Source organism: Parus major, chromosome 5 (genome assembly GCF_001522545.3).
Source record: "Parus major isolate Abel chromosome 5, Parus_major1.1, whole genome shotgun sequence".
NCBI lineage: Eukaryota > Metazoa > Chordata > Aves > Passeriformes > Paridae > Parus > Parus major.
In genome coordinates, this window is record NC_031774.1 from 3,363,271 (window position 1) to 3,387,115 (window position 23,845).

The 23,845-nt window shown below is 36.1% G+C and overlaps 1 protein-coding gene across 2 annotated transcripts in view; it reads right to left on the bottom strand.

The window, feature by feature from the left end:
* ANO3 (anoctamin 3) overlaps positions 1-23,845 on the bottom strand; it is a 157,956-nt gene that overhangs the window by 120,736 nt on the left and 13,375 nt on the right. Inside the window, exon 1 of one of the 2 annotated variants that reach the window (XM_015630781.2) lies at positions 3,342-3,460. The exons of the other annotated variant lie outside the window; for it this stretch is intronic. Within the exon in view, the coding sequence (XP_015486267.1) occupies positions 3,342-3,387 (46 nt within the window). The 5' untranslated portion in view covers positions 3,388-3,460. Of the gene's footprint in view, positions 1-3,341; positions 3,461-23,845 lie in introns of those variants that run through there. 2 annotated transcript variants of the gene reach the window in all.

Genomic DNA, 23,845 nt, shown 5'->3' on the forward strand with positions numbered 1-23,845 from the left:
TACTGTAGAGATTATTTTTGCTCTTCTCAACATGCTCTTAGTTCTCATTTAAAAATAACTATTAATTACCTACTAGTTTTACATGAACCTGTATATTAAAGAAGTATATCCAGTAATATATATATATATAGATACATATATATAGTGATATATATATATATATTTTACCATTTATTAATTTCCAAGGAAGAAAATTATTCTTTTCAAAAGGTCAGGAACAAACTAGTAAATAATAAACATTTCTTCCCCTTTCCTCTGACATAGTTCCTCTGAGGCCATAGGTTGCCTTTTGAAAAAGTAAAAAGTACAAAGGTATATATTTACTAATATGGTTTTTGTCTGAGAATATTACTGACGAAAATCATTTCAGAAAAACCAGTTTCTGCCAAAGCAAAGGTTAAAAATAGCTAGAAAATACTATACAGATGGTTAAACAGATCTAACACACTGCTGTGCAGAGACACAGCTTAGTCTACCTCTAGGACACTGCTCTTCTCAATAGACATTATTTTTGGATACAAGTAGAAGAACAAGAATTGTGGGGGTGAAGAGGAACGAGATCCATTTTTTCAACCCTTTCTGTGTCTTTTTATAACACTACGTTGAGCTCTGCTGCAGGTTTTGAAACTGAAGGTTTCACTCTGCATACACAATTTGAACAAAGAGCAAGACAAAACGATGGCAGCAGCCTCCTACTCTGAACACCTCCTCACTCTGTCAAGGAGTGAACGATAAATTAAAGAAAAACAACACCTAAATTCTAAACAGTAACAAATCCTCAATATAATTTTTCCTTTCTTTCTTTTCTCCTTCTTCTTGAAGGCTCCCAGACACCCAAGGGAGTGAAGAACTTAAGTCTTCTTATTCCTTCAAACCTTGTAAAAACAGCTTTGGTACTGAAACCACAACTTCTCAGCTAGAACAAAGTGCTCAGAATAAGGGGAAAAAAAATGCTCTCTACCCCATTCTGTCTCCCATTTTAAGTTACTCCTCTTTAGCAAATGAGTTTGAATATTATGTTACCTGGCAATAGGTAGGTCCTGTTTCTGAGGAGTTTAAAATTATTTCCTATTTGTTTTCCCGAACTATGGGATTTGCTGATGCATATTTCTTCTATATGATTGAGAATCCACATTAAAATAATGCCTTTTCAATGCCCCCCTAAAAAATGAAGCTTGGTCTTAATGCAAGTGAAGCATACAAGGCACAGCTGTGATGGGCATTTGGCCATTTCATGAAGATTACCACTGATTCTGTAAAGAAAGGGAATTTAGGGCACTATTTTGTGAGCAGGTGGAAAACAAACAATGCATTTAGTCAAAATCTCAGCAAGTTAGAACTTACAGTAAGCAAAATACTAATTTTTTAATAAAGACTGATATAAAATACTAAATCAAAAGAAAAAAAACACATCATGTTTTTTGCTTCTTAGATCAGTGTCCGTGAACTTCAGAGTACCAGATGCTCAGCTTCTTCTCAATACCTCATGACAAGATGATGAATTTTTGATTACAGTTTTTGTTTGCTTAGTTTTGCTGTAGCCTTTTGATCAAGATTTCACGCTGTCCTCCCCCATTCCTAAAAGTTTTAGGTTGAGAAAAACAGACTGAACTCAGATACAAAGCACACTGCATTTGAGAAGTTTGGGAAAGCAAGTCATGTTAGTCAATACTGTACAGGTTACACAGCTCCAGAAAAGCATCCTCTCTTTTCCAAAGCCTGATGACTGGCAAGGTATCTTAATCAGGATTTCTTCAGGAATAAGGAGATGAGAACAACAATCTTCTCAAAAAGTAACAGGCAAAATTCACTTTGTTTTTACAAAGTTTTATGACTTGTGCAAACACAGAGTTTCATAAATCCAAGTCAAAGGACTCAAGTTGAACTAGAGCATGGAAAGTTAGTTTTGGAGTAGGTTTTTTAAGGATTATTACAGAACAGCTGCATTTTCTCTGAAGGGCCTTGACAACGATTCTAAAGCATGCTAATCATTGCTGTAGTGCAAAAAAAATTATGAAAACGTCTTATGAAAAAGTAAGGACTAACACTGTGGCTTCAAGGCTTCTAATGCTTTTATAAATGTAGACTTGACAGTTGAAAAAATATGTTTTTATACTAATTAATTACCTTTGGACCTGACTAAATCAGACTTTCTACAGTCTGAGACAGCACCACTCATTACACAAGACTGGCATTAAATGCAAAACCTCTACAGCAAGGAAGTAAATTTATTATGGGATTACCAGAATGGAAAAAGTGCTTTGAATTATTTATTTTCAACTAACCAGTCAAAGAGAAGAAGTTCAATGAGGTAAAATCAAATAAGTGACCTCATGATTTATGTATAAAGAATACCATTTCCTATCATAATTTATGGCATACTGCACTGTAAGAATAATTTTTAAAAAAAAGTTTATCAGTGACTGAAAGAGAACAAAGTGAGAGAAACCTTGGTTTATCTGATCCATCAAAGTAGAATTAGAGAGAAAAAAAATAGTAAAAATATTGGTTCCATGATCAAGAAAAAAATAAATAAAGCTCACGGAGAGAATCATCTTTTTTCTAACATGAATACAATACAGGTTTTATAGTGATGGTAATCACAACTGGAAATACCTTTATATTTGCTGACCACCAAAGAGCTTCTGTTTGGCAATTAAAATAGCAGATTAAAAAAACAACCCAATACACAGATTGAGTCTAAGTTGTAACTGCACTTTTAACACCAGAGCCTTGCTCACAATTACACCTAATATTCTTCCTCTACTTTCGTACTTGGATAACAGGATGACACGAAGACTAAAACCTAAATCAAACCTAGTAACAACTGCAGTGAACTCCAGAGGCTGAACGATCTGTCTGTGGCACGCATACAGGCATCCTTGGATTCACCTGTTCAACAGCCGAGACCCAAAGCAGCACCGCCCGCCACGAATTACAACTTAAGCGGAGCGGGTCGGACGTGGGGTCGAGGCCGGAGCGGGGTCTTTCGGCCGCAGTAGCTGGGGCTACTACGGACAGGTCTGCGGCTCGGCTCGGCCCGGCTCACCGCCCGCCACCGGGCATCCTCCCCTCCACTGCAGCCGCATTATCTGAGACCCAGCAAAGCATCCGACAGCATCAGTGCGCCTCCAGAGCAGGACCCGGGCTACATCCCGCAGGCGAGCACCCACAGGCTCGGGTGTAGCGCGCACACAAACGCACCTGGCAGCCCCGGGGCGACCCTGCGGGGAAACCGCGGGGAAACCGCGGCGAGACCCGGCTGCCCCCTCCCTGTGCGCCCGCAGAGCGAGCGGCTCCGCGGGGCCTCCCGCCGGGGGCACGGCGGGGTTCGTACTGACCTTTCTGCTGGCGAAAGGACTGGATGGAGCCCGAATGGTGAACCATCCTGGAGGAGTGCAGCCTCGCAGCTGCCAGGCCGCCGGCTGCGGCGGCAGGGGGCGGGAAGGCAGCGGCCCGGCCCGGCCCGGCCTGCCGCGCAGCGGAGGCTGAGGGAATGGCGCCGGCAGCGCCGGGCGGGGTGGGGACGGGCGGGAACGCCGGGCCCGGGGCGCTGAGGGGCGGGCGCCGAGCCGGTGGCTGTCCCTCCGCCCGCCGAGCCGGGATAAGGGAATTGTGCCCGGAGAAATCGGTGGGGAAGTCTGTGTGGACCCCGCTGAGGAGAAGCGTCAGCCCCTGCCCTGTTATCTCGGCTGTTATTCCTAGTGCCTTCCTTCTCTCCCTTCAGAAGATATCAGGCTTCCTACTGAGGTGGAAATTGTAGGTAAAAATTGCACCTCCTTCACGCAGTAACAGCTGCATTTAAATATCAGCGCTGTAAATTCGTATTACATCGCCTCCATCGTATTACATCGCCTCTGTCCCCGTCCTCACACCATGTCCCTAAGCTACATCACCAACTTTTTTTATTTCTATGTATTTTATAAAACTTGGAGTCTCAACCTTACTGCAGATATTTTTTTACAAGAAGATACTAAATTGCACATTCAAGCCTGAAGTGGTACCATTTCTATGCTGTTATAATGTCCCCTTTTTCTATAGTGTATGCCAAGTGGCTCATTCCAGACAACAGAAGATTTTAAAAGGTTTTTATTTCTTTCCTTGTTAACATTATTCCCTCTGCATTCTGAATAAGTTTTATGATTGCACCATTCAATTCCTGTAGAATGTTTTATGTTTAATTTTTAATTTTTTTTTCCTACCACAATAATCTGGGGACTTTTGTTCTCCTAAATTGATTCAGTCAAATATGCCAGCCCAGATTTAGCCGTATCTATTCCCTCTTCTCCATTTAGGGTTACAAACATTATTTGCTCATCAGAAGTTAATTCAATCACCTAACTAGCCCAGGTTAGCGCAGCATTCCTTCAAAGTTTGTGGCTCCATTTGTGTGCTGTCAGATTTCCTCTGACAGTAAAGGCTGACGGGCTTGTCATATACCATGTGCTAAAAAAATTACATTATTGCCACCCTTCACTACAGGCCAGTCTGTACAATAAAGTTCTACTTCTTTGTCTATATCAGTGTAGTTAAGCAACCAAGATGGATACGAGCTTTTTATTTTTGGGTAAGAATGTTTTTCCAACATGATAACGTATTAAACAACCATATAAACCAATACATCCATGCATGGTCTCTTGTAAAAAGGTAGGCAAAATAAAAATAGCATCCAAACTGGTGAGGTATTCCCCAGCACTTTTTTTTAGAGTATAACAGATATTGCTCTTACATAACACACAGCTGACACATCCAATTGGTATCATCAGGGAAAGAAATAAACTTACCTCTTCAGAATGGCTGACCACATTTCAGGTTGGTTTGCAACATTTGCAGAAGGTTTGTTAGTTTCAGAAAAGATGCAGAAGTTATAGTGGTGTGTATCTTACTCATTTTTTGTTTTCCCTTGGCTGCCTGCACACTGAAGGTAATAGATGAGGCATTCCTCTAAACTCTTGTAATTTTAGAAATGCTGCTGAGAAGAGTTTTTTCCTGCTGAGATACACCACTATAGATGTTGCATGGCAGAATAAGTTAGCCAGCTGACTCTTGCTCATCAACAAGTTCTGGCAAACTAAAAGCAAGCCAGAAGAATAGGTAGAATAAAATATTTGCTGTTAATTTTCAAGCTTTAATGTAGACATCAGAGCAGATTCATAGAGATTAAAACCAAATCTATACCCTGAAAGTCAGCCAGAAAAAAAAAAAGAGTATATAAAAAAATCCTATAAACTTAGTAATTAATAAACATATGCAATCTGCAAAAAGAAAATGTAGTTCTTCCAGCAGAAGAGCAGTATACATTATGCTTCTTCTCTTACCAGCACAAATCAAATGAGGGCCATTACTGGCTCTCCAATGATAATAATTACAAAATGCAGAAGGGAAGAAGTGGGGCTCATAAATAAAATTACAGATGAAAGAGATTATCATGCTCTTGGAAAAGAGGCTGTCAACTGCCTTGTACTTAGGGCCATCCTTTTAATTTCTGGTCCAGAATTCTCTGCAAGGACTTACAGAATTCCTGAATTCAAGCACATTTCACTGACATTAATAATACACAAAATGATGGGAAGAGAAAGCCAGGGTAAGGCAGTGCTCAGAAACTCTGTGCAGGGATTAAATTCTGAACTAGAAAATCATAAATTATATATATTATAATTATAAAGCTCTATTTCTAACAGTAGGTGATATGTATGCATGAAACTACAGATAAGACAGCAGGGATTAAGATCTGCAATGAGAAGAAAAAATACCTCTACAAAGATAGTTTTTATATTAAATCCTTAATTTATATTATTTATATTTAATTATAAATAATATTTATAAATAAATATAAAAATTAAATGATTATTAAAATATATAATTATATTTTATTAAATTTATATTTATATCCTTATATTAAATCACACTATCAACTGACTAAACTTGATAATTGGAAAATATGATCTTATGAGGATCTTGAAAGATCATATTTTGAGGTTCTTTGGTAAATAAGGAGAGTCTGAAGATCTTTTTAGAGTGCAGATAACAGAACAATTAAGAATTGATGGCTAAGATATGTAGGAAGTGCATACATTCTTAGGCTTCCTATGCACAGGCTACATTGGCTCTGAAATTCATTGAAATAAAAATCTATCCTCATAAGTACTGTCTAATGAATACTCTCTTTTGAAATATTTAGTTATATTATGCTATGTCTGACATTTATCTGTAATTATCTGCAATTATCTGTAAAAGATTTTATAAATCTTTTCTAAAACAGATGAAAGATGGAGAGATCAGGATCAAACAGAACCAGATTAAAATCTTCTAGCTTGAAAATCAACAGAACCAATATCATTATTTAAAAGCTTAAGGTTGATCTTATTGAGTTTTTACTTAAATTTTAGGGTTTTAGTTTTGACAGTGAGATTAATTCTCTGTGATATACATCCTTTTTCATGAGATAGTCTTTGTCAGAAGAGATAAGGAAATAAGATTTTGTTTTGCTTCATCATAATACATCTAACCTTGTGAAAATCTGTATTATTTGAGATCTGTAAAACTTTTAAATATAAGAACAGGAGGACTGGGTTGTTTTGTCACTAGAACAAGCTATGAGAAAGACATGCTTTAAATAAATTATTATACTTCCACAGTGCTTTTCAGAAAGTCAGATTAAATAGAACCTTAAATTAAAACCTAATTCACCTGTTTTGTGTCTTATGCCAATTATTTTCTTAAGAAATATAGCCACCTCAAAAGTAAACTATAGCCAGTGTTAACTATTGCCCAGAAAGAAAATGAAACTTACTCCAAAGAAACTCTTGAGTGCAAAATCCTGCACCTGAAAAATCCCCATACATCCATTCAGGCTGTGCAGCAGCTCTAGTAGAAAGGATGTTATGGGAAGCACTACCTTGAACACCAGCCAACTGTGCACTTGCATCACAAATAAAGAAACTTTAGGAGAAATGTAGCCAGCAGATCAAAGCATTTTTAATCCCCTTTATTTGGCATGACTGTAGCTGTACCTGCAATTTTGTGTCTAGCTTTCCCAATTCACACCCACTCAATTCAGGAAAGGTGTTAGAAAATTGGAAAAGGTCCATAAACGCTACTCAATAAGGTCAGGGGACTACAATAAATAAACTGTGAGAAGCTGAAAGAATTAGGCTAATTTAACATGAAAAATAAACTAAGGAGTTTCCAGGAGGTTACAACTACTGGGAAATCACTTGCAAAGATTACAGTACTAAACTCTTTTTATAGTGCTAAATGATCTGGTTAGTGTCCATAGCTACACAGGATGGCATGGGAGGTTCGGACTGAGCACTAGTAACGAGTTTTTACAGCACTGGTGATATATCATCAGAATATGTAACCCAAAAAGAGGTGAAATATCTGTCCTTGAAGGTTTTCAAAATATGCCTTGACAAAGTTGTGTCTGACCCAGTCTGGTGATGGCGATGGCAAAGCTTAGAAGAGAAGGTTGGACCTGAAATGGTTATAATAAAGGATGTAATAAAAATAAAATGCAAGGGAGCTGGAACCAGATTGATTCAAAACAGGAAGTAGACACACAATTTCAAATTGTAATTAAAATAAACCATAAAGTTAATTTTTCATGTCTAGAGTGAAGGATTTTGTTGAATGTATGGTTATGCAGGTTTTCAAAGGACAAAATAGCAATATGATATCAAATATCCTTTCTCACAAATACTAATTTCTAAAATTCTAGTAGTTTCTAATCAACTTACAAGAAAGGTTTTGAAGCAGAGTGATTCCATAGTGTAAAATGTTGTCTGAATAAGAGCATTAAATGTTTACAGCAGCACCCTAAATGATATATTTTGCTATCAATTTTATGTAATATATTTAAATAGTATAAAAAATCAGTGTTTACATAACTGTTGAGTCGACCTCTCAAGAAGAGCAGTCCTGTACTATTTAAAGTTCTGCAATGCAAAATTAACTTGTTCAATATTTGCAATAAAGTTGTTTCCAAATTTTTTGATCTTAATGAAAACAGCGAGAATTTTGCCGTAGAAAGTAGCACGATGATTATCTCTCATGAAGCTGTCAGTCACTATGGAGAAGGTCTAGAAAGCACATTTTGGAGCATGCTAAAGTATGCAGTAGATGAATTAAAAAACTGAAAAACATATCGATAAAGATTTTACCTTGTGTTGCTAAGACACAAACTCTTGAAATCTCACTCATTTCCATATTTTAATATTTCATTTCTATGGTAATTTAAGAGACATTTTTTCCTGGTATAGATAGAACTTTCTTATTTCCATAGAACTGACTGTGTTTTCTCACTGATATAAAGTGTTTGGGATTCAATTCTGCTCACTGCAAATGCATGCTCACTTTTAAGCTTATAGCTTAATTTTCTAGATTCATGTTTGGATCCTGATCACCTCCCTGAATGGAGTTACTTTTGCAGTTTGAGATTAATTTTATCAAGCTAACATGACAGAAAGAAAGAAACAAATAAAGAAGCTTTACAGTCCATATGTTTAGTAAAATTTAATTTTCCTTAGCAAAGAAATGCAATTTATTTTTAAATATTTGGGTCAAATGCTAAACAAGAATTCTAGAGTTGCTCATTCTTATGCCTGGTATACACTGGAATCCTTAGACCACAGAAGTGGAAAAATGAGTGAAAAAAAACTAAAAAAACTAAACATTACTAAAAAACCCTTATATTGTAATGCAAAAAGATTATAAAGAAAATACTAATGTCAAAAAACAGGTGAAGAGGCAAAACAGAATTTTAATAACAGCATCCAATTTACATACGTATACAAAATTTTCAGGTAGGCAAACTTCTATGTTGGGATATTTTTTTCTTCTATTACACATCTCAATTTTCTTATTTCACATTTTATCTGAAGCAAACAGCAAGAAAGATTATTCTCTAACTCTGCAGTACCAGCTATCAAACTGCTGCAATATATTTCTGATTAACAGCTGATTTTTAAAATAAGGAAGAAAATAATCATATAGACTAATAAAAATCACTGTCAGTGATGAAACTATCCATAATCTCATTTTTTTCACTGTGTAAACCTATTCTGCAAATGTCCCCATTGTTTCTTGACTATCATGTTCTCAGTACAAGGAGTTTCAAGAGTTACAGTGCTAGGTACCATTAGAAAAAAGACATTGGCATAGTACTTAGCTGCATAGTCTAAAATTATTTTTAGACTAGGTTTTTTTTTAAAGCTACCATTTAGGCATTTCTTCCTATATTTAGGAATAATTTATTGTCTTGTCTCTAAGAAGATTTGGTCTCCTGAGTTGTCAGCTCACTGGTTTAGAGATTAACCCTCTAGTGCTGCTTAGTGCCATTTTGACAGCCAAGTCTTTCATCACCTTCAAGCTAGTTCTGTGTAGAACCTCTTAGTTCTTATCATTTGGATTTCTTTGGCCACGTATCTGGTCTTTTTCCCAACTACATTTTTTTACCCACTCCCACAAAACAAAACAATGAAATCAACAACAGCACTATTGAAAGGAGGAGAAAAAAACTCCCTATGTACACATAATTTATATATATCATATAGTCATTAATCTATTTCCACACTTCCCACATGTATTAAGATGGAAAACGCATGGCAAGAGTGTATGAGCTTGACATATTACTTCCATGTCTTGGTTTCGAAGACCATTTCAAAAGTTTGAAAAGTGTCTGCTAGGGAATGGAGGAACCTCCCTTGGAATTAGAAATGCAAACCTCTTCCCTCTGAATTATTATAATTTTGAAATTAAGGGGCTCTCAGGCAAAGAGATGGGGATAGGAATAACAGTTCTTTGTATAATAAAGCAAACAAACAATAATTACAGCATTAACAACACACAGAACAGGAACCCCGTGACAGCCTTCCCTGCCACAGGCGCTTTCCCCGTTGGTGCAGTTCCAGGCACAGCCAGCAGGGGCGCTGGTGGCTCCTGGCCGGGCAGGGCAGGTGTGATGATTCCTCCACGGCAGCAGGGGGCGCTGTGGTTCGGGCTTGGGGAGCACGCGGTAACGGTGGCTTCGTCTGAGATGGGATGGGATGGAAGAGAGGCTTTGCTTCACAAACCTCCCTGGGGCAGCCGATCCCAGTGTTCCAGCCTCGGACTTACAGAAACAGCAAGCAGGTCTGGCAGGAATGAGCAAAAATCTCAGGGTGGTAGCAAGATGTATCAGAAGCTCCAGAGCTGTGGCTGGAACCCTGGGACATCTCGGCAGGCAGGAGGTGCGGGGCTGCAGTGCAGCAAAAACTCAGAGCGGTGCCAAAGGAGCAATGGGGGCAGGTCAGCAGCAGCCCAGCTCCCAGCAGGGCAGAGAGGGGTGAGCCCAAGATCCCAGCACCCAAGCAGATGGGATATGTCCCTTGTTTAGTGATGTAGGTGTTGATAAGGTCCCAGTCCAGTGGTTGCTCTTATGAGCAAAAACACACCCACACAAAGGACGAGGCAGTACAGGACTGGGCTCCAGCAGTGACAGGGACTTCTCCTTGCTGTAAGCAACAGGTTGCCTGTCCTCCTCCGAAACCCAAAGTGAGAGCCCTAGCAGCTCCCTGACCCCTGTCTTTTTGCCTGTCCAAATCTCCAGGTATCCCCTCCCCTCTCCCCTGAGTTTGGCCCCTCTTTTGTTTTTCTTAAGTACACATAAGTACCCAATAATTAGTTTCCTAGCAACTTATAGGAAAAATTCCATATGTACAAAAGAAAGAAACCCAACCCCCAACATTCCACAAGAAGAAATGAAATAATATTGTTATGGTTCATTCACAAAGATAATTTTTCCCATTGTACTTTTTTTTCAGAACTTCAGAACAGCAAAGTCGAAATCCACAGCTGAAAGTCCTAGGGTTACAATACTACAATCAAAATTGTTCACTATCAGGCTGTCATCTGGGTAGCATCTATCACATCTAGTGATGCAATGTCACTGCATAGCAATGTCAAACCTTTCCTTTCCAACTTGCATAAAACACTGAAGTTCAGATATGCTATCTTTGGATATAGATCACAACATGCCTGCATTATTTGTTGGCCAACCTATCGTTTTCAAAAGCAAAAAGAGTTACTAAAAATTACTTCATTTTTCATAGTTCATGTTTCTTCATTGCAGCACCATCAATGAAATTGTAACAAGGTGTTTCAACTAGCATCTTCACAGAAACTTCACCACTATCATGTTCACACACAACTTTGGTCCTATTTCCTGTTATATTACAAGATTTCGTCATGACTGCAAAATCCCATGCTGGGTACAATGTTCTCATTCCGGCTTTCCATTAGAAATCTGGAATGTATTTGCTCTGACAGTGACATCTTATGGATGGCTGCTGCAAGCCCACATGTGTATTTACCACGCTTCAATCACCTCCTCATCATTTTCAAAGAAACTGAGGTAAGGTTATCCTGTCCCACAGACTTCTGTATTCCACCATCACAGAACCTGCCTGCTGGGCTGCACCAGGTAAACTCCCAGAAGACCCACACCTTCTAGCATTAATGCCAAAGACTGTATTTTGCAGTAAAATTAGCGTCATGCCTTATGTCCTGGCAAGCCAATATGCTGAACTGCAAAGAACTATTCTGTTGCACAAGAAAATAAGCAATAGTAATAGTGCAGATGCTGTTTTATATCATTTTTTAAGAGTGCCCTTAACATCCCATCCAAGTGCAATAATATGATATATTAACTTATTTTTTTTTTTATTATAGTGCAAAAGTACAGTACTTGGTCCATAACTGAGTATTTATGTAGATTTTCAAAATACTTGAGACTGATACACAGCTGGGATAGTACTTTCTAATGTAATGTATTTGTGATCACAAATTGCTTTTAATTTGGTTCACAATTTATCAGCATCTCTGAAAATTTCAAAAAATTTAAAAAACCTTGTATGTTTTTGTTTAAATTTAAAAAAAAAAATGTTTCAAAATGTTAATATGATTTTGTTGCATTTGCAACACAGAAAGTCAAAGCAAAGCAGTACTACATGATCCCTAAGGCTCATGGGGATTGCTAAGGGAACCAGTTTTCTTCCAGGGTCTACCTCAAAGAGACTTTGAAGTTCCATCCAGCTTCAACAGTGAAATAGAGAAAGTGGTTGTTCCTTCCCAAAACTGCTTTCTACAGTTTGGATTACTAAGCCTAATGGGAAATGTGTAACTCTATTATAGTTACTAGCTCTTGAGTTGGGATTGGTTTAATAGAGAAGCGAAAAATGTGGAAGAGAAATTAAGTTCAAGATTAGGATAAAGTTAATAATGTTTTTTTTCTTGCTTCATTAGGGACAGTTAATTTAATTTCATATAACACAAAAGACAGAATATGGTATCCATAAATAGAAGTACTGAATAACTGGATTTTATCATCTGTTTAAATTCAGGCTGAGTTTTCAGTCTTAACTTCATCCCAGTGTCTACATTAATTTATATTACTTTGAAGACCCAAATTAACAGAAAGCTGGAAGTATATAATACCTTCAATTCAAGCATAACAGATTATTTACTTATAAATTGGTAGGACAACTTACAATTCTCTCTTTCCAAATCTATTTCTAAAAGTCTTTCATGCGAAATAAATTTAACAGCTATTCAATACCTGATTCTGTACAACCTGAAGGAAGTGCCAAACCTGTCAAACTGGAATTGCATTTATTGTACTGAAGATGATGGTTGTAAATTAAGGTAGAAATATATATCCAGACATAGCTTTCAACATTTACTTTTTCTTTTGTATTAGGTAGGATTCTAGCCATACTAAATATTTAGAAAAAGCAGTATTTTTGTAATGTAAATATTATTGTGTTAATGTGGACTTATACTGATTAATTTACACAATGCTTCATTGCTCTTAGTAAGTTATGTCAGTTACTCTGGGAATGTGTTCTTGTAATTAAAATTTTATTTTAAATGGTCTTGTGTAAGAAAGTAGCAATTTTAGCTATTTTATGTGCATGCATTGAAAATTATAGATCTGGTAGTGCATGAAGAGACATAAATTATCAGTTCTATTTCCATGATTGTCACAAAAATAAAATAGAAAAAGATCAATTCGTACCTACTTCTTGCTTGTATGTAGCTTTGTGATTTCCCATGTTCTAAAGTGCTACAACAGCCTGTTCAGTAGTGTTCATCCTTTTGTACTGCTCTGCAAGGTTGTTCCTGACTACTATTGCTGCAGAGGTAACATAAACTGACTTACTTGTACCTTACTTCAGCATCATTTTGACCTACAAGGATGAAATAAGATCTCAAGAGCAGAAGGATACTTGTCAATGCCAATACATCCAAAGCAAATCCACATCCTCATTTTAATGCCTTGCTTTTAAAATTTATAAAAAAGCTTTTCTCTTCAAATCAATAGATATAATTTCCTTCTCTGAACTGGAAACAAGAGATACATTATACTTCTTAAAGATGTTGTCCAAATCTGAGGACTGTAGTTTCTCAAAAGGAAAATATCTGTTCACATCAGTCTATCACATGCTTCTTGATAAGCTGTTTATCTCTAAAGCACATACTATTAGCACCACAGAAGAACTCAATGGCCTTATGATGATTGTTCAGAGGTTTAAGAACAGCGGCAAAACATTTATTTTAAATTATTATTAAAGCATTCTTCTCTGTTTTGTTTCTTTAGAGGTGTGAAGCATATTCCAGAAATACGGGATAAGTTGTGCAGTTGCAAGTGTACACTGTGTCACTGGAACCAGATCCTTCAAACCAGACCCTTCAGTTCCCCAAAACTGTACAGCAGAATACTCAGTGAAGGTCCCCAATACAGAATGGGTAGAGGAAAAGGGAATAACTCAGCAAATGTACCACTTGCCCCAGCCAGCACGCTCATGGGGAAGGTATCTGATATTCTCTCATCCATTTCAAACTTCTGAGGAGCAATGTCAGGGTTTTGGCTACTTCAGGAAATTGTTTTGCACATTGCTGCTAACACCCAAGTTTCAGGTTTAGTTAACTGGCCTAACTGAAGCCAGACATGCTGCAACTTGAGACAACAAATGGTGAGGTCCTTACAGAGAGGAAGCAGGATCACTACAAACCAAACATTTTAAAGAGGTAGCACAAATGAAAATAACAATTTCACCATGAGCCCACCACGGGCCTGTTTAGCCTGGAGAAGAGTTGGACAAGAAGGGATCTTATCAATGCATACAAATATCTTAAGGGCATGCTGCAACTGCCTGAAGAGCTTTATATTTATTTCAGACAAATCAGTTAATTATTTATCTGAGTTATTTATGCCATGGGGCATTTCTTTCAGTGTAAGAATACTCAGGGATGACTGATAAAAATAAAAGAAATGGAATGCTCTGAGAACAACTCACAGGTATTGTTCTTCCTCCTTCCCAGGGGATTGCTCACATCAACTCTGTGCTTGTGGAGATGTATCAGCCTAGCACCTAGGGTGTTTTATGCACAGAGATGGATTTATTACCAGAAAAGGTAAGAGACAGGAAGACATGAAGTATATTGATCTGGCCTCCCTTACAGGCCTGGGTAGAGAGAACAGCACAGAGGTAACATGACAATAACATGGATGTAGATTTTACAATTGCTAGGTGGGCTGGAAGCAGACTATTGCTTGCAGAAGGCAGTGGCTTGCAGGAGCTACTTTAACTATATTTTATTTTTTTAAAACAGAAGCTACTGAAGCCAGAAAATAATCCAGATACAAGTAATTGCAAGGAGCAATTTAAAAACTGCATACTGTCATGGTCCATGAGTTTTGTCCCCTAGGCATCAACAAGGCCCTGTTTTAACTATTTGTGGAGTAAGGGAGAGACAAGATATTAGGGATATTACAATTTTCAAAAAAACTTGTATGTTTCCTTTCTAAGACTTCCTGGCTTTGGATTTTTCTGCACCCTACCCACACCTGGGCATTCAGTCCTAGGTTTTCCTCCCCTTTTCCTTGGTTGTTAATCAAATTGCATCTGCCAGTACCAAACACCAACCAGTCACAAGTATCATGGTAAATTTTCTGGAAAGTATAAGAAAGAATTCAAATCTCTGCTCTCCCAAAGCCAATTTCACACCAATTGAATATTTATCTGACCACAGAAGAAGGTATTTGATGTCATGCTATTCCAGCTGAGTCAAAATTGTTGCTGTGATAAACATTTAATAAAATATACAAAGCAGTGGCTTCCAGAATAGCTTCTATAGGAGAAAAAAAAATAAAATAAAAGTATCTGGTAGACAGGAGACACCTGGAATTTTGGAGGTTTACTCTACACTGTTTGAGACAGCACTCCTACTATCACAGACAGCTATGGCAGCTTCTACATTCTTCAATTCTTGGCCATGACCCACCCAGCTGCTTTGTTAAAGCAAAAACATTGGTATGTACATGCCAAAGGCATTAAGAAAATTTCCTGGAGAGTTGTGCTCAGTGTGAGTTACACTCAGCTGAGGGGTTGTGTAAGCAGCCAAATAGACAAGAGGATGCCCACTGGTAGGGCTGGGGCTGATCTGGGTCCATCTGCTTACAGAAGAAATTTGGCTGGATTAATATGTGGAAGAACAGAAAGGAAGTTAATTTCCAGTTTTGAAGTTATCTGCTGTATCCTGGCAAAAACCTCCCTTGCATCTCTCCAATGTCATTTTTCCTGTAAGTATCTACCAAAAGACACATTTGGAGAGCAAAATAAAATTAAGCTACATGAATATCATTTGTAGTTACAAGGAAAAGTTGATTATGCACTCCCTGACATTCAAGCTACTTATATCTTGTAAGGCTGAAGAATTGACTAAGATGCAAATGCACAGGCTGTAGTTTATAAAGGGTAAGAAAAAAGGGTGGAAACTATAGGACACTAAATATTAAAAAGCATTAAAAAGAAACTAAATACTTGGGAAAATAGACTTTATTGTCTGCTATTTGCTTCATATTTTGAATAATTAGAAAACATGGTGTAATATGACCCTTGAAACAAAGCTGTTTATAAACAGCCTTTTCCCTTGTGAAGAGAAGAACAACTTTAAACTCCTTTGAAAGACTGGAGCTATAAGAAAATAGAAAGGAGTTTTCATAACTTATGGATTCATAAATTCCTTGTCAAGGGAGGATAATAAGGAAAAATTGGACTGGAGCAAATGTTAACACTGAGGTTATATGTAATTACTTTAGAATCTAAATATCAGTATCCAGAGGAAAATACAATTCAAAGAACTAATAAAGAAAAAAGTAATTATACACAATTCAGTTAGTAAAAGACTGGTGGTAGAGAACTGGCCTGATCTTCTCTAGAGCTGAATTTGGATTGTACAGTAGTTAACCTTTATTCATTTTTATTTCATTTTAAAGACTGATGAACAGTAATGAAAGTGAGAGAAAGAAAAAGGGTCTAAAAACTAATTCTGTGAATACATATCATACTGGAATAGATCCCTCTTTTCCCTTACACATTTTCTGTGATGCTGTCAGTCATTTAAATCAAACTTCTATGCAGTTCCTAAGAATAATATAAGATCTAATTATATTTTTCTCCAGTCTCCAAAATTAAATATTTCATTTTTATATCACTGTAGATACATTCTGATAGAGTAGCTTTCCTATGGTCCAGATTCTCTCATCCAAAAATAGCTGAGAATCATTTTAAAAGGGAGTAATTCCAGAGATTTCTTTTCCTGATATTTATTTTAATTTATTATAAATACAAAGATTAATGTATCATTTAAATTGTCTCATTGGGCTTCTGCCCATCCTATTGCTACACATTCTGAAATGGGCATTTCTATAACTACTCCTCATCACTAGATCTTCACCTATTAGTTGGAGGAAGACGGTCTTGGGAAATGTGGAGCCAACTCAGTATCTACTAGGAACTCACAAAAATTAACTGCCTCAAAATGATTTCCTTTTTGATAAACTTCCAAAGGTGTATCCAGTTACAAAAAATCCTTCACAGTCCCCACCCCCCCACCTTTTCCCCCTATTCTTCACTACATAAAACTGTTCAAAAAGGAGAAACAAAAGCCCCAAGTTTCTAACCATGAGTTAAGGACTGGCTCACTGCATGGATCAATCCCACTGGAAAGTCAATTCAAAGACAAAGAAGAAGCAGATGTTTATATATTTATATTTATGACAGAGAGATCTGTTATAACAGATCTCTCTGTTATAAATGCAAGCATTTACATGGAAAGCATTTAAAATTATTTTTAACTTTTCCCAAATGACTTTACCTTTTATATATAACATACAAGATTATTTGAAAAGGGTTTTGAAAAAGTCCTTCAGAGATATTTTACAATCATTTACTCCAAGACAAATCAATATAATGGTTTATGCCAGCAGTGTAAACAGCTGGAAAAAAACACTGACCCAGGTATCACCAGTGGATAATTTTTAGGACTACAAACGTGTGTGTGCACAGCACCTATACTTGCTCATTGATGATAGAGTCTGGTATCAACCTTATGCCACTTTAGCATGCTTCATTACAGCAAAATATCAAACTCTAATGGACAAAATTTTGTTTCCTTTAAAATGGCACATTTCCCTTGCATGAGTCTGTAAATAAAACAAGCAGGAAATCATTTCTGCGTTGTTAGTGTGAGGACCATCAAATTTAAATAATTTTGTCTGGAGAAGGGCAGTAGCCATGGGGCTGCTGGTGTCCTGGCAAAGCAGAAATCCTGTGGCACTAAATACAGTAAAAACATGCTAAACCCCATGAAAATCTCCTCAGCCATACAAACTTCTCTTCTGTGTGTAAATACGCAGAGATTTGAGGATGTGCTAAAGTTGATATGATCAAAAGCAATGTCAAAGATCAGAAAAATAAAAGATGTTGCTTACTGTCATGTGTTTAATTTTTTTAATCTGGATATGTTAACATTTAGTTTTCAGTAAATATTTCCAAACATACATTTGAATATTTTTTGGAAGTGTTGAAACTTTTAGAGATTTATAACGTCCATTTTCACAACTACAACTTAAATCTAAAAGTAGACACCCAAAAGAATAATTGAATCTATCCTCCCCATGAAAACTATTGGTATGAAAATGAAGAAATGTGAAACACTATTTTATTAAAAGAAAAAATATTTGAGTAAAGTGGGAATATAATAGTTATTTCAAAATTCATTTTTGAAATTATAACAGTGGTAGCAGTGTATGTCTGAAAACTGACTCACTCAAGGCAATGCTCATTGGAAATGAACACGACTAGCTTGAACAGAAGTTACTAGTCTGACTTTTCTTGCCTCAAAACCAAATGATTTATAATGCTCTTCAATCCTCTAGATAGCAAATTGTGAGACTGTGGCTCCAGGGGGAGTGAATTGTGCTGCTCTTGTGTTTTTCTTGTCTTTATTATCACTTCAACAGTATCAACTCAATATGATGTCCTTGATCTATCTGTTGGAAACAGAGCCACATTTTTATTTTCCTTTATGTACAACTTCAATTCCACTTAACGATGAATGTTGTTCTGCACTCTAAATGTGTCCTTTTTTGGTTGCATAATTGTCAAAAGTGTCCTCAAATGGACCTTTGGAAAGAAATCAGTAGGATAAGGTCCTGACAAGTATTCCCAATACAATTTTTTATTTCCCAGGCTGCACTATTTTTTCATAGAGTTCTTTATTAACAACATTTGGGAAATGCCCACTAAAAAAAGATTTAATCTCAAAATCTCATGAAAAAAACATCCTTAAAAATTAACTGAAGACAAAGAATGTAAGCCCAAATTTTATTGTAAGTGCTATGTGCTCCCTAAGGAAAACATCACAAAACCATCAATTTCACGGATGTTCTTCCAATATATGCAGACTAAGAAACAGCAGCAACAAAAATTAAGGAGCCCACAAAGCATAAAAAACTGGAGGTAAAAGAGTGTTAACCCAGTCAGATATCTCTCCAGATATATATATTTATAGGGAAATATATATATTATATATTTTTTCCTTATATAAATATATATATTATATTATATTTGATATCTATATTATATATAATATTATATTTTATGTTTTTATATAATTTTATTTTATATATTTTATATAAATTTTTATATTTATTTTATATATTTCTATATATTATTATATTTTAAATAATATATATTATATTATATTATATTATATTATTTTATATTCTATTCTATTCTATTCTATTCTATTCTATTCTATTCTATTCTATTCTATTCTATTCTATTCTATTCTATTTTCCCTATATAAATATAGGGGAATAAAGAGCACCAAAAGCTTCCTGCAGATACCTAAACAAAAGCTGAATAAAGCAGAGAATTGGCTACTGGAAATTGTATTTCCATTTCTGTGACAGATAAAAATCCATTTTATTTATATAAAATAAAAATCTTTGATCAAGTATCAGCATGAATGAGCTGCCCTGCTTATCCTGCAAGATGTAATTTATTAATAGTGATTCCTATAAAAATCAGTTGAAGTTAAAATGAATCTTTGAAAGCACCATAATTAACAGCAGAGTCAATGATGACTAGCTTCATGAAGCTAACTAGGGTAAACAACTTAGAGGACATCCTATAGAGAAGAAATTAACGTATTTATTATTAATTTTTATTTATTTTTATTTTCTTTTTGAAATCTTATGAAAAAGAAACACAAGTAAGCAGAACCTCTTCTTGATAACTCCTGTCCCCTGTAAGTAGTTCATTTGGCACAGGCACTCAGTTAATCCAAATTTCTTCAGTATTTACTTTTGAAAGTTAACTCCAGAAGGTCTTTATGCAGTTTCAGCGTTGAATGGAATTTACTAATGGCAATTAAATCCTTAACTTTCCTAACAAAGCTTGAACTGAGGTTTTTGAGTAGGAGAAGCATGTTTAATGAATGCTAGCATGATCAAAGCCTACAATCAGGACAGCTAGAAATAAGCTTGTCTTAAGCTGGGGCTACAGATTGTTGGCAGCATGAAAACTGAAGAATGCCTATGAGAAGAGAGCCATTTAAGACAGATGCAGTCAATAAACACATGAAATCATCTGTTCTGAGCTGTGTCCCAGTACACTTTTATAAACACCAACATCATGTCCAAATGGAGATTCCCTTTCTCCTATTTTATTATGAGATTTTATTATCTCAGGACAAGATAGAGCAGGCCCGTCTCTATCTCTGCCCAATATCAAGGACATGACCATGATTCCTTTATGGAAATAGTACCTGACTCTTTTCCCTGTCAAACTGCATAATACCACCTTTTCCTAGGTCTTATCTATGTTATATTTAGTTCATGAGGACTTTGGAGCACTGGAAATTTCTCACAGGAAAAGAAATTCTCTATATTCTCTATGTTCTCTATAACTCTTTCCTGTTATAGAGTGTCTCATTTTTGGGGGGCTCTCTGGATGTTGGCAGTAGGAGGAAAAAAAAGACTACATATAGGCATGACCAGATATTGCCTCCCTCTAAGTGATATGGGACAGATACGATTTGGGCCTAAAATAGAGTTTATTTACATCAACATGTTGATCTGAGCCTTCTCTCCCCCCCACTTCTCAAAACAAAGCTGAAATTAACCTGCTTGACTTTCTGACAATTCTTCATCTTCACAGTTGTGAATGCTTATTCATATTCCAACTGAAATCAGGCACTGAAGCACTAAAATATCACAGGAAAGGCATTTCACATATTAGTGGCTGGGAGCAGGAAAGCATGAAAAACACATGAGAAAACAGTTGGTGAAGTGTAAGGGCTCGAATCCTTCAGATACTGTACTTCAAAAGAGTAAAACAAATTGCTTGTGATTCCCAAGCTGAACCTCAGCTGTGGAACTCATTTATAAATTTATGAATTTATTCATTTATGAAAACAGAAAAGAACCAGTGAGACACACTGGAAACCAGTTTCAATATTCTGTGAGGTGAGAAAAAGCAAACTGCAGAGGAAATTTTCCCCCATTTTTCCACCTCCTAAATTATTTAAAATATTCATCCAATTTCATTCATGTATTTTTACTTTATGGACTAATGGATTTTTTTTTTTTTTTTTTTTTTTTTATTTTAAAACTTCTGAATGAGAGGAAAAAAAATCGTATTTTAAACTCTCACTAGAGGGAGCTCCAAGTTTATTTATAGCTAAAAAAGGGAGCACATGCAAGGATCTCAGCATTTGTTTCGGTACAGTTTAACAGCTGAATTAATATTATCCTTTTTATTCAATTAATTTATCAAACAAATAAAATAGAAGAAACCCCAAACTAAATAAACAAACAAAAAACCGCATAAAATAACAGAAGAAAATACACTTGCATAAAGCAAAACTACTTTGTATAATTTTTTGTATAATATAAACTATTTTGCTAAATTTTGAAGATGCAATGCATCTTTTGCTGAGTAGCTTCAAGTAGTGTCAGTAGCATTTCTTTTCAACAGTAAAAACCAAATACCTTTCATGACAGTAAATTCTGCCATAGCCCCTGAGATAAATTAACATACATTTATATAGAATTACAAAGTATTATTAATAACTATAAACTATATTTTCTGTAGATAGGCCAGTAATTTCTCTTGATTTGAACATTCAGTTTTGCACCACTGGCAGTTAGTATCAGAATTTGTGCCTTTTCCAAATTGTCTGTAATTGGAATTAAATTTTGTAGTATTTTCTAAAACAAATTGTCCATTTTTGTAATTCAATTCCCTCTCATTTTTGAACCCACTGATAACGAACAACAGCAGCAATATACAAATTTTCTCTTAAATTCATAAGTTAAAAGGCAGGAGACACACAGAATCCTGAGACCACGGGTACTAAAGCAGTTTATGAATGAGAAAACTGAGCTTTAAAAAGCCCACCTTACTTAAAGCCACCCAAGCAGGGAGTAGCTGAAAAGGGAACCAAGAAACCCTGATGCCTTGACCATATGCCTTCCTTTCATAATGTGAAATATTATTAATATTGTACAACATTCTTGCTTCAGTGTTTACCAGAAACCTATTCCAGTGCTTCTGAAAATTGAGCTCTAATCTGCAAGAGCAAATTAGTTACTCAAATAAGGAAAAGACCCAGCAACCACTGAAAAATCAGGTAATTAATTCCTATTTTAAATATTTAATGTCTTAAATTAGTGTAGTGCATAATTCTCATGTCACTAACCAGACCAGAGAAAGAACAGAGACATTAATTTAAATATCAGTGTTTAAGCACAGGGACAGGCATATGGGTCTCCTTTAAAAATACTGAAGAACTAACATAAATGAAGAAATAGCCTAGGAAATCATGGTTATTTATCATGGAAATGGGGCTAGCAGTTATCTGTTATGTAGGCATTTCCATTCAGCTTTCAGTGAGGCTGCATCACCTTGGACCAGAGAACTGGAATTTGTTAAGCCATAAAAAATTAAGTGACCTGAAACCATGCCTTATGGAGACAGATTAGGATGTGAATACGTTGAAATTCAAAATATTTCTAGTTCTTACAGCCCCCCAACCCCAAGGTGCCATATATTCAAAGTTAGAATTTTAAAAGCCCAAAGGAAGAGCTCTGGGTGTTCTCCCCCTTGCCACAGTCCTATGTCTGTCTCATTTTCAGGAAGCAGAATGTGGTAAATTAGCAAAGAGTCTCAGATAACCTAGCAGATGTTTTCTGAAGCTGCAGAACAATAAGTGCAATAAGTAAGTGTATGCCCTCATGTGTTCAAAGACAGAGATGAGTATTTATGGATATCAAGACAATAAAAGTTCCTTCAAACACCAAGAGATGATGGATACTTTCAAGGTATCCTTTTGGAATCTGTGATTTGATTTTGCTTGTTTAAAATACATCTTTATTTTAAAAAATCATCCAATGGCATAGCCCACCACAGGGCACATCAGCAGTGAAGGACAGGACACTGCAAATCACTGAATGATAGAAGAAAACACTTCATGTTGAAAAATCACGTCCAGAATTGTTAAAAAGATACAGCAGCATTATTCTTCTCTATAAAAACCATCAAAGACTCATCATGCCAGGTGAATGAACACAGAGCTTTCATTAATTTTACATCTTTGTTAAAATTGCTACTATTAAACTTGAATTAATTGAGCAATTAAAAGTTGAGTTGTCCTCATCATCATCATCATCATCTTATTCTGTGATGCTATGCAAAATCTTAGGTCTGTATTCAATTAACCACTGAATATGCTATTATATATATGATATATAAATATGATATATATATATTATATATATAAATATAAGAGTATTAATACTAACATTTCTAATATTTTTTGAGATGTTTCAGGCACCTTATGCTTGAATGAAGGATGCAAAGTATTACTACTCCTTCTCTGAGGAAATCTGTTTTATCGTGTTTCATTCTAAAGCAATTGCTTAAAGAACAATTTTTGCACATCACCTAAAAGATGATAATAAGATAAATCCTGATTTTAAATCAGGATTTTACAGTGTAATTTCTAGCCATTTTTACAGTAAATGCACCTGAAATATTTGAGATGCCAAATTAGAGTGTAACAGGAAGCAGAGGGAACACTTGACTAGCTGGGAACAGGAAAAAAAAAATATACCTAATTTTTATCATTGCTTATAACATTTTCATACATTGCTTAGATGGTGTCCTGGAGTGAATTATAATGATAGTCTATTTCATGATCCTCTGCTTTTTACCCAAAAATTGTTGCTGTAACTCTAAGCTGTGGGACAGGGTGTGTGTAGAGCTGGGGAGGAGGGGGGAGCTTTGGGCTTTTTGAGTCATTTTTCAAAGCCTCCCTGCCCAGGCATTCTGTAGCAATGTGTTGTTTGGCTTTTTAGTTTGGCTTTGTTTGGCAAGAGTGGATTCTGACAGCAGGGGGGTCACAGAGGTGGCTTCTGTGAGAAGCTGCTGGAAGCTTCCACCATGTCCAGCAG